The 12,368-nt window shown below is 30.6% G+C and overlaps 1 protein-coding gene across 3 annotated transcripts; it reads right to left on the bottom strand.

The window, feature by feature from the left end:
• Positions 1 to 8,111: 8,111 nt before the first annotated feature.
• On the bottom strand, positions 8,112 to 11,355 carry LOC109183375 (vesicle transport protein SFT2B). 3 transcript variants are annotated; one of them, XM_019333455.1, is made up of 7 exons: positions 11,150 to 11,355; positions 10,969 to 11,022; positions 10,688 to 10,761; positions 9,766 to 9,883; positions 9,365 to 9,423; positions 8,984 to 9,083; positions 8,112 to 8,345 (listed from the first exon to the last, which is right to left on the bottom strand). In XM_019333455.1, exons 1-6 carry the CDS (start codon positions 11,237 to 11,239, stop codon positions 9,005 to 9,007), a joined length of 474 nt encoding a protein of 157 aa, XP_019189000.1. In that variant the 5' UTR covers positions 11,240 to 11,355; the 3' UTR covers positions 8,112 to 8,345; positions 8,984 to 9,004. The 3 variants fall into 3 exon arrangements, with proteins under 3 accessions (XP_019189000.1, XP_019189001.1, XP_019188999.1); XM_019333456.1 differs by lacking the exon at positions 8,112 to 8,345 and adding an exon at positions 8,670 to 8,913; XM_019333454.1 differs by lacking the exon at positions 8,112 to 8,345 and having other exon boundaries at positions 8,670 to 9,083.
• Positions 11,356 to 12,368: the final 1,013 nt, after the last annotated feature.

Below are 12,368 nucleotides of genomic sequence, written 5' to 3' on the forward strand. Positions count from 1 at the left end.
AAGTTATTTACAATATAAAAATTTGTTAAAAAAATAAATGAAAAAAAATAGTTTAATCAATAAATATTCTTGATCTTGCAATAATTGTGTTCTTACAAGCAACTGTTATTCACAGTGAAATGGCATGTATGGCTGTAATGCTGTATTAATGTATTATGAGGAATTTTCAGCGAAGTACTGCAGATGATACGACAATTATATTGTTGGAAGAATTATATTGTTAGAATATGGCTCAAATTAACCAGCCACTCACCATGCAACGTGTTCCCATTGTCCACGTATTGCTCCCATGTACTGCAAGTCTCCGTTTTTGGTTCCACGCATTTACCGCATTTCTTGCTTCTTTTTATTGTATAAATTGCATTTGCTTATCACTTTGTAATCACTCATCATTGCAACATCAATTGCAATTCATTCATTTCCTTCTTTGATTTCTCACGTAGACATAGATATACATATGTTTTCCTTGTAGTCTCTTTTAGAGATTAATATATATATATATTTTATATTTTCCCAATTTAGTAATTTCTTATTCTGTCATTTATATATTTTTTCTATTATTTAACTTCTATAATTCTCAATTTTCGATTCTTCGCTTCCGCATTATTCCGTTATATTCCTAACATATATGCACAAGAACCACATATTTCCACATTTTAATCTACTTTGTATTTCCTATTCACGTTGCATGTTATGATTGATCCAAAAAGAATAAACCAAAATTTTTTTGCTTTTCTGTACAATCAATAAGGGTCCGTTTGAAAATCTGAAAAATGACTTCTGAAAAATGTTTTTCGAGTTTTCAGTATTTGGGTGTAGTAGGAAAATGTAGACATTTTTGCAAAAAATGACTTACACCAAATATTTGGCACAAGTCATTTTTCGTCAACACTCAAAACATGGTTGCCTTCGCTACCGTCGTTACCTTCGATTCCTCAGTTTCCATCTATTCTTATATTTTTCAGAATGCAACCAAACACTGGAAAAGAAAATATTTACTGAAAAATTAATTATTTTTTGAAAAATATTTTTCAGAAATCATTTTCCTACTTCCTAAATGGACCCTAAATGTAATATGCCATACATGAGCAACAATTAAAAAGCGTAAAAGCTGTGGCATAAATGATAATTTGATTTCAAATAACAATGTAGCTTCATTTAATTGAATATCAATTCACATGTAAACACAGACAATGAATGTAGAATCATTGGTCCACGCAGTTGTGTAGATTATAGTCCAAAAATACATAAAATTCTAATTCATAAAATACATTATTCTAATACAAAAAGTACATTATTTTAACTCATAAAAATATTATCTTACCACGGAACGTTTATTATTCTAAATACATAAGCACACGAAGCACAAATTTTTTTTAACGTCAAAATGACGTCGTTTTAGACCGTGATCCACATAGTTATGTGAACCACGGTCCACACAATAACTTGTCATCAACATTGTAAGTTTTACAAAGGCAAATTATGCCGTGGATCTAGGTCCAAAACGCGCGTCTAGAGTAGCGGCGTCGTTAGTGGCACTGTTTCCTCAGCCAATGATATATATTTTTTTGTGAATATAGAGTTTAAAAATTGTGAATATAGAGTTCGAAAATTATGAATATAGAGTTCAAAAATTGTGAATATAGATTCAAAAATTGTGTTATACTAAATATAGAGTTCTATAATTGTGAATATAGAGTTATGAAATTATAAATATAGAGTTCTGCAATTGTGAATATTATGTTCTGTAATTTTGTATATTGAGATTTAAAATTGTGAATATTCAATTCTAAAATTGTGAATATAAAGTTAAAAAATTATGAATATAGAGAAATGAATTCTGAAGACAAACGACAAGTTAACAGCAAGGAAGTAAGCAATTTTTGTTAATTCAGACAACGTGGTTTTGCGAGACGTTATGCTGTGGAATCGTGCCCAGCGTGCATCATGGGCACGGTAACGGTGCCGTCAGGCACCGTTATCTTCCTCTTTTTTTTTTTTTTTTTAAAAAAAAAAAAATTATTTTCAGACCGGTTCGTTATAGGAGCATATATTCACAGCTTTGTGTTCATAATTTCATAACTGTACATTCATAATTTCATAACTGTACATTCATAATTCCGTAATTGTACATTCATAATTCAATAACTGTAAATTCATAATTTTCGAAGCTCTATATTCATAATTGTAAGTTCATAATGTCAGAGTTCTATGTTCATAATTTCATAACTGTACGTTCATAATTCCATAACTGTACATTCATAATTCCATACTATATATTCATAATTCCATACCGAACATTCATAATTTTCGAAGCTCTATGTTCATAATTGTAAGTTCATAATTCCATAAATGTACATTCATAATTCTATAACTGTACATTCATAATGTCATAAATGTATATTCATAATTTCATAACGAATATGCCGTTAACGACGTTTCGAACAATTTTTTTTTTTTTAATTAAAACGACGTCGTTTTCAATGAAAACGACTCCGTTTTAGCACCGTGCGCACCTTGCAAGGTGCGCACGTGCGCATAGCATAATTTGCCTGGTTTTGCCGCCGTTTTGGACCTACAAAGTGGACCCATGTCCATGGCATAACAATTGTTTCACTAATGCAATGGGCCTCCCAGTCCCATGAAGATTCAGGAGAAGTTGGGCTCTTTGCATTACAACAGATTCTGGGCCAGTTAAAGGCTCTGCAGTACCATTTGGGAAACCGTGCCCACCTTTTCCACAGTATAATTTGCCCAACCCCCAAGACCCCCAGTACGTGCAAAGGAAGTTAGTTATCTACCCGTTAAATATAGGAATATAAATCAGTTTATTGATACTATTAAATTTAAAACTTTGATGTTAAGGCTTTGTTTAATAGAGCTTTATTTCAAAATTTATAACTTATATTTTGAGCTACAAATAAAAGCTCTATTTGATAAAATATAGAGAGTTTGAAATAATAGTTTATTTTAAAACGCTACTCCAAATAGCATTTCAAAATAAATTCATGGCTTTTTAACTTTATTAATTTACAAAAAGGAATAAGGATCAAATAGGTCATCGAACTGCACACGATAATGCAATTAGGCCACTGAATCTAAAAAACCAACAATTAGGTCCCCAAACTAACCAATTTCAAACAATTCTTCCAATTTATAAATTTCCAACAAGTTAACAGGTCATCCTCCCAAATTAATTATTTTTTAAAAAATAAAATTTAAAAATTAATTATTTAAATAATTAAAAAAAAAAACAGAATTCAGCCGATCTGTTTTTTTTTAAAAAAATAATAATAATAATTAATTTTTAAATTTTATTTTTTAAAAAATAATTAATTTGGAGGATAACCTGTTGATTTGTTGGAAACCTTCAAATTGGAAGAATTGTTAGGAATTGATAAGTTTAGGGACTCAATTGTTGGTTTTTTGGGTTCAGTGGTCTAATTGTATTATCATGTGCAGTTCGATGGCCTATTTGACCCTTATTCCTAAAATATAACACAATCTACCCTTCATTAATCACAATCTTAATTTATCTTTTTGTCTTTTACACTTATCAGCTAATTCAACAATTAATTTTACCAAACACTTTAATTTTAATTAGTTAGCTTATTAGCTATTAACTTTTTAACTTTCAGCTAGGCATGCCAAACAATGCCTTATAGCTTATAATTTGATAAAAGGTGGCCATATACCAAGGTGCTACTGTTTGCAACCCCAAATTGTTGTTGCGAACAGTAGTTCGCTATTCGCAGTAACATATTGTTAATATATATATATATATATATATATATATATATATATATTACGAATATAAACATAAAAAAAAAAATCAAAATCAAAATATATAGTATTTATATGAATATTATGAAACATATACTACAATTTGACGATGAAAAATTTACTTTGTTCATGTATTTAGGAAGAACTAGAGAAAGTTAGAGATGAAAAATTCATAGAAAAAATAAAAATCAATATAAACAAGCAATAATGAAGTAAAAATAATATTATTTTGAATATTTAGAGAAATATTGTAAAGTTCAGGAGAGAGAGAAAAAATGGTAGAATTTAAGTATGAGGAAAATATAGGATAATGAAGAAAAAAATAATTTTATTAAATTTAGATAGGTTTATAAAGTTTAAATAGGGAGAAAAAATAGAGTTTAAATAGAGAGAGAAAACATTCAGAATTGTTAGAAAGAAAACTTTGATGTTGGATTTCAACTATGTATATTTGAGAATGAAAAGTCTACAAAAGTCCTAAAATTAAAAAGTCTACAAAAGTTCACAACTTTTTGAATACCACATGACTTTTAAAGACTCTTTAAAAGTCTTAATCGAATACCACATGACTTTTAAAGACTCTTTAAAAATCTTGATTGAATACCGTTTAACTTTTAAAGACTCTCTAAAAGTTTAAATTGAATACCTCTAAACTTTTAAAGTTTATAAAAGTCTTTAAAACTCTACAAAAGTCATGATTGAATACACCCCTTACTTTATTATGGTGGACTTGAAAGTCTTTCCACTACACCTTGCCTAGGAACAGAATCTTCATTTACCAGCATAACTTTTGTGGAAATGTGGAATGGAATGGAATGCACATTCAAGGGTCCACCCTGTCTTAAATAATTTTTGCTATATAACCAAAAGGGAACTGAGAGTGCCAAAAATCTTATAAGGGTTGTTAAAGCTTGCTTAGGGAGCGTTATGCTGTGCAACCATGTGCACCATGCATGGTACACATGGTTGCAAAATAGCGTCATTTTGATATCTGACTTTAAAAAAATCATTCTGAATATATAATTCAAATTATGCACCACATAACGCTATTAACAACAATCGAAACTGATTTTTTTTTTAAGTTGGAAACGCCATTTTTAATCAAAACGACGCCGTTTTTGCAACTGATGGTGCACACGATTGCACGGCATAATTTGCGCTTGCTTAGTTAAGTCACCCTAAACCCTTATCAAGTATGGCAATACAAAGCCCAAAGTGGACAGATCCTTTGTACACACATGCATTTAACCATGTTTACTAAGTCACTGAGTAATGGTGATTTACCTCTTCCCACATACTCTGTTGGGTCTTAAGGAGCCCAGAGGGTGGATTGGGAATTCAACATTTTGGGAGAAGAAATATGGCAATACTAAATACCCCATCTATTCCAACTTATAAATGGAAAAAAAATAGTTTAATCAATAAATATTAAATATAGACATAGTGGGACCAAAGGAGTAGACTAAATGGATCTAAAAGTAGTCTTGATCTTGCAATAATTGTGTTTTTATCAGGGCCGGTCCAATCATTTTCTAGGCCCGGGGCAGGACAAAAAAATGGGCCCCGGTTAATATATATTTCATGCCTAAGATTTAATTTAAATAAGAAAATAATTACTAATATCAATAACTTTAAATAAGATTAACAAGTTTTTAACAATTTTACAGCGACAATAATAATCATGAAAAAAATTCTAGGTGCTTTCTTTAATGTAAAATAATAAATAATCGTATAAGTGCCTTCATAAATAAATAATTATTATAGTTTATAAAAATGAATAAATAATTTAAAATCGAGTTAACTTATAAACAATAACATTGTTATCTTAATAAATAATAAATTAATTATTATTAAAAATTTATAAAACAATAATTACAAACATATGTGAAGCTAAAAATATTTTTTTGACTAGGAGAAAGAAATTAAAATATTTCAAAACGCAATAAAAAAGTTCAAAAAGATATGGAACATAATTATCTAGATAAAATAGTTTGAATATAAAGCATATTATAAATCACACATCTTCTATATTTATATGATTTTTATAAATACTTTTTCTTTTAACTAGATAAATTTCAAACTTTTTTACAATAATTTGAATACAATGACACATGATAGAAACTTCTATATTACATTGATTAGATATTCATAAAAATGTACGGAGTAAATTATCTTTTAATTTTTTTCATAATTCAATCTAAAAATATATCATATAACCCCCTCCGTCCTATTTTTATGTGTCCTGTTTGATTAACATGAGTTGATTGAAGTTTTTTTAATTCAATTTTTCATAATATGTTAGTATAAGTATATAAAAATTTATAAATTTAGAAACTGCATTAAAATTTTAATATAAAAATTTATATATTTAGTATAATTTTTTTTTCATATTATGTTTCAGGGCCGGCCCTGGGGCAAGGGCAGGCTGGGCCCTTGTCCAGGGCCCATGGTTGGGGAGGGCCCCATCTTATCTCTTATACATAATATATATGTATTGAGTATAAATAATTTATATACATATATTTTATACTAAGGTGAATTAGCTTAGCTGGTAAGATATTTAAATTTTAACCTCCTTCAATCAAAGGCCGGTGATCCAATCCTTCCCTTTACATTTTAGAATTCCTCAACTTTACTTCTTTGCTTATATTATAATGTATCTTTTAAAAAATTATTTTTAATGATTTTTTGTGTTTAATACGGAGTAGTATTTTTAATGTAGTTTTTAAATATATAAATTTTCATAAATTTATACTAAACATAATATGAAAAAAAAATTATACTAAATATATAAATTTTTATATTAAAATTTTAATGCAGTTTCTAAATTTATAAATTTTTATATACTTATACTAACATATTATGAAAAATTGAATTAAAAAAACTTCAATCAACTCATGTTAACCAAACAAGACACATAAAAATAGGACGGAGGGGGTTATATGATATATTTTTAGATTGAATTATGAAAAAAATTAAAAGATAATTTACTCCGTACATTTTTATGAATATCTAATCAATGTAATATAGAAGTTTCTATCATGTGTCATTGTATTCAAATTATTGTAAAAAAGTTTGAAATTTATCTAGTTAAAAGAAAAAGTATTTATAAAAATCATATAAATATAGAAGATGTGTGATTTATAATATGCTTTATATTCAAACTATTTTATCTAGATAATTATGTTCCATATCTTTTTGAACTTTTTTATTGCGTTTTGAAATATTTTAATTTCTTTCTCCTAGTCAAAAAAATATTTTTAGCTTCACATATGTTTGTAATTATTGTTTTATAAATTTTTAATAATAATTAATTTATTATTTATTAAGATAACAATGTTATTGTTTATAAGTTAACTCGATTTTAAATTATTTATTCATTTTTATAAACTATAATAATTATTTATTTATGAAGGCACTTATACGATTATTTATTATTTTACATTAAAGAAAGCACCTAGAATTTTTTTCATGATTATTATTGTCGCTGTAAAATTGTTAAAAACTTGTTAATCTTATTTAAAGTTATTGATATTAGTAATTATTTTCTTATTTAAATTAAATCTTAGGCATGAAATATATATTAACCGGGGCCCATTTTTTTGTCCTGCCCCGGGCCTAGAAAATGATTGGACCGGCCCTGTTATGTTTAGTATAAATTTATGAAAATTTATATATTTAAAAACTACATTAAAAATACTACTCCGTATTAAACACAAAAAATCATTAAAAATAATTTTTTAAAAGATACATTATAATATAAGCAAAGAAGTAAAGTTGAGGAATTCTAAAATGTAAAGGGAAGGATTGAATCACCGGCCTTTGATTGAAGGAGGTTAAAATTTAAATATCTTACCAGCTAAGCTAATTCACCTTAGTATAAAATATATGTATATAAATTATTTATACTCAATACATATATATTATGTATAAGAGATAAGATGGGGCCCTCCCCAACCATGGGCCCTGGGCAAGGGCCCAGCCTGCCCTTGCCCCAGGGCCGGCCCTGGTTCTTATAAGCACAGTGAAATGGCATATATGGCTGTAATGCTGTATTATGAAGAATTTTCAGGGAATTACTGCAGATGATACAACAATTATATGCACAAGAACCACATATTTCCATGTTTTACTCTACTTTTTATTTCTCATTTACGCGGCATGTTATGATTGATCTAAAAAGAATAAATCAATTTTTTTTCTTTTTTGTACAACAACCAATAAATGTAATGTGCCATACATGAGCAACAGCTTGTCCATTAAAAAAAAAAAAAGGTGTAAAAGTTGTGGCATAAACCTGATAAAGCATAATTTGCCAAAAGCTTTACTTAAAGAACAATGTAGCTTCATTTGATTAAATAATGGTGGAAATCAATTCACATGTAAACAAAGACAATGAATATGAAGAAAGCATTTTCTTGTAAGTTTTACCAAATGGTACCAATCCAATGGGCCTCCCAGTCCCAGTCCCAGTCCCATGAAGATCCAGGAACAGTTGAAGGCTCTTTGCATTACAGCATATTTTGGGCAAGTTAAAGGCTCCCCAATTTACTTTCATTTCGCTGAAACATAACAAGATTTAGCACATTTGATGTATTGTATACATGCATCTCAAAGAAATGACAAAGTTGAGGGCATTGCACACTTTTTTTGACAATTTGGACACATCACCAAAACAAGTGTAATGGGAAGGTGGCGGTAAACCCCAGCCAAGATGGCTAACGATACAAACTTATAACCACAAGGTCACGAGCTCAAATCCCAACCTTGATTTGAACTCGTCAGCTATGGGCAACCTAGACTGGTTTACCTCCTTGTGGTCTTTTGTCCGCTAGGGTCACAAGGCTGGTTGTGGGTTTCCCTTGTCACCCCAAAAGTGTAATGGGAAGGTGTAGTACTTTAGAAGATGCATTCATTTCTTTCAGCTAAAGATTACAATCACAAGTCGAAACTCATAACACTTTCAACAAACCAAACAAACTGAAGTTCCCAACTTTCAAGAAACAAATGAAGTGGGGTAACATATTATCACTAGCTAGCAAAAGAAAGGCTTCATGCCATTGAAAGAGAGTGTGTGTGTGTGTGCACGTGGCAGAGTGAGAAAAGCTAGTTCGAATGCCTCAACAATTGCTTCCAAAAAAAGATAAAACATTTTCAAGTAAAAATCTATATGAATTTTACTTTGGATCAACATACTCACAATTCTTCCGTGCTGGAGTATCTAGATTTCGGTGTCAAAAAGACGCATTGTCACATCTGAAAGCATTTTATGCGCAAATGGGATATAACTTAGACTGTACCTGAATGAACCCAACAAAAAGAAACCTTTAGAAAGTAATGCTAAACCTTGAAGCCCGAATAGCAAGCACCTTAAGCATACAGCTCTAGAATTTAGATGGACTACTAGTACACTGTGTTTGGTTCAACCTCTCAAGGAGAGGGGAGACAGTCACAGTTTGTGAGCCTTGGCTAAACAAGAATCGTGAACCAAGTGACGAATGTAATAAAAGAGCATGTGACATTCTTGAAAGAACCGTTTATTAGAAGAATGAAATGAACAAATCGATGATCAACAACTTACCAGATAAGGGCACAGACCTCACATATGATTGCAAGCATTGTTAGAATTTTGCTGTGGATCTGTAAAATGGATTTAGAATCAGAAAAAATTAAGGACGGATATTATATAAAACAATGGTGATGCAGAAAACCGAGGAAAGAAGTAAAAACCATCGTTTTGATGTACATGGAAGTATTTAAGTATTTTGTTGGGTATCAATAGGCAGAAGAATAGAGAGAAAAATCAGGAGCAAAGCAAGTTTGTCTCAAGTACTGTAATATTTAAATGTATTCAAAAAATGTAAACTATTGCAAGAAATCATCACATTAACCCATATTATTTGGCTAAGTAGTCAAATACCTTTTTTTTCTCACTCCATATTTAGAATTACAATCATAGCCTTACGGAAGTGCAATACTTACCCAAAGTGCACATATAAGGGCTAAGACAACACACCCTACATAAACAGCTGTCGCATAGACACGAACCGGATCAAGCATCATAGTTATTTGCCGCCCAGGTCCAATCAGAAAGGCTGTGCTGCCATTAGATATTGAACGTTCAGCACATGAGGAGACTAGTATGTAAATATATGCCTACAGACTACTACATGCAATTGAAACTTATAAAGACATTCAAGTGTGTGATCTCGAACACTATGAAGATTTGATAGGTTAATGAGCTGTGGGGTCGGACTAAATTCCTTCCTAATGCCATGTTTGGTTTCCTTTGGTTAATGGGTGCTAGTAGGGCCATCATAATCCCAAACTTTTGGAATAAAGTAGAGAGCCGGTGGGATTGTTAGCAGGGTGATTAGTGTATTTTAGACCAATTCTTACCTAACTACTATCTACAGGTGGATCTACAGTGAATTAGCGAGGTTAGGACAGTCCATCACACTGCAGCCTTCTCAATTCTTTCTAAAATTTCAACTTCTGATTGCAAATTAAACTATACAATACACTCCCCCAGCTACTTTTTTTTTTTTTTGAAAAACTCAGGTAGTATATGTTCAATACTTTCTCAAGTATCTTTTTCAGCCCAAAGAATCAATTCTCCAACCACCGTGGTTCGATCACACTACATAGTAGTTGGCACTCCCCCAGCTACTTAGAATTGAATGAGAATTCTAAACCTGGCCCTAACACTAAAATATTTCGCGAAAGTATTCAAACTGAAAAATTTTGCAAGAAGCTGTGTCTAAATTTTATAATAGCTCTGCAATGAAGGCCACACCACCAAAGGGACAGTACGTAACTATTGTTTTGGTAGTAGCACCTCTGAGATCATAAAATCATAAATATTGAGATGAATTTGCTTTGAGGTAATTTGATTAAAACCTACCTTCCAATGGCCAACAGGTTGCCAAATGTGAACAAAAGAGCAAACTTGATGGGATTGACAAAAACTATAAATGCCTGAAAACAAAACAAAACAAAACAAAACAAAACAAAAAATTAGCAATCAAACGAAATATTGTCCCATTTGGTAAGAAACCTAGGAACTTCTCTACCTACTGTATAAACGGAGAAACAAGAGAATTAAGAGCCAATCCCGTCTCTAACACAGTTCCAACTCAAAGAAAAAGCAAAAACAAAAATTTAGGGTACCGGGGTGGTCATTACCAAGAACATACAGACTATTCCGGCGACCATACAAGCAGCGAATCCGTATACTCTCTGCACAACCAAAATCCAAAAAGAGTGAGAAACCCATATGGGGGGTTTTAAACTTTTAAGTAAGGATTGAATCTTCGGAAATGAAATAGGGAATCTCGAAGCTCAAGCGCTGAATGGCAATGGCTACCTGAAGAGGAGATATAGCGCAGAGCCCTTCTTGATCGTCAAAATAGTTGTCTTGCTGCTCTTCATCTTCTCCCAAAATGGACTTCCACATTGTTAGTTCTCTTGCAGATTCCTCGATCTCCTTCCTGTAATGGTGGATCAAATCAGAAAGAAAAGAACTGAAGTGCTTTCTTGGGATAACTGCCCCGGTGGAAATGCCTCCCAAGCCACCGCAGATAGAGTTAAGTAAGCTTATTAAGTGGTTAGTTAAACTGAATAATTAGAAGTTGTTAGTCAATTAAATTTGTGTCTAATATAAACTTAGATTAATGGGATACAGAATTATAGATTAGATATCACATACAATAGGGTACTCCTCAGTAGACAGCAATATACCATCTAGAGTCTCTGAGTCTAATTTGAGATAAAACATGGCTAACGGTCTACCGTGACAATACAGGAACATCAACTGTGGCCGGAGATCAAGACGTTTATCGCTTCCGCTGATACAAGGTCAGGTCTCTGGTATACTATTACTAGTTATTTACGTGCATTGCACGATTGGGATAATGCCCAATGTTTTATTTAAATAAGTACTTTTAAGTATATTAAGGCAAGATTATATTGAAATTTTTCATGCATAGATAATTTAATGTTGAATTTACGTATTTAAATAGGTAATTCTAAGTATACAAATGCAAGATAATATAGTTAAGATTGATTATAATTGTCAATAAAATAATTGTATAGATATAGTTGAAACTAAATACGGGACATAAGAGAGAGCAAATAAAAATTAGGGCATAAAATATTAAATATATACTAATATTGAAGAGCTAACTGTTGATTACCAAACAAGACATTGCGAGGTAATTTTTCACCTCAATTTGTTGTGTGATTTGAATACTCTTCTTGTCAATAAAGTCTCCAAGTAATTAATATGATTGGCTTAATTATATATATTTTTTATTTTTTAAAAAACAATTATTATTATTATTATTATTATTATTATTATTATTATTATTATTATTATTATTATTATTATTATTATTATTATTATATGTATACCCTTAGGTCATTTTACATGTTAATCTAAACAGCTAATTTTTTCAAATATCTTTTTACCAACCGTTGATATAATTCGCTGGTCAAATTCGCTAATGTTAATTGCTAACTGCTGATTGTCAAACAAGGACATTGCGAGATAGTTCTCACTTCAATTTGTTGTGTGATTTGAATAC

Source organism: Ipomoea nil, unplaced genomic scaffold (assembly GCF_001879475.1).
Source record: "Ipomoea nil cultivar Tokyo-kokei standard unplaced genomic scaffold, Asagao_1.1 scaffold1125, whole genome shotgun sequence".
Lineage (NCBI taxonomy): Eukaryota > Viridiplantae > Streptophyta > Magnoliopsida > Solanales > Convolvulaceae > Ipomoea > Ipomoea nil.

Excerpts from the sequence above, each read along its gene's own strand:
- LOC109183375 (XM_019333455.1), bottom strand. The coding sequence starts at position 11,239 with ATGTGGAAGTCCATTTTGGGAGAAGATGAAGAGCAGCAAGACAACTAT. Across the intron at positions 11,023-11,149 it reads GCGCTATATCTCCTCTTCAG|AGAGTATACGGATTCGCTGC; the intron begins GTAGCCATTGCC and ends TTGGTTGTGCAG. Across the intron at positions 9,424-9,765 it reads CCCTTATATGTGCACTTTGG|ATCCACAGCAAAATTCTAAC; the intron begins GTAAGTATTGCA and ends TCCATTTTACAG.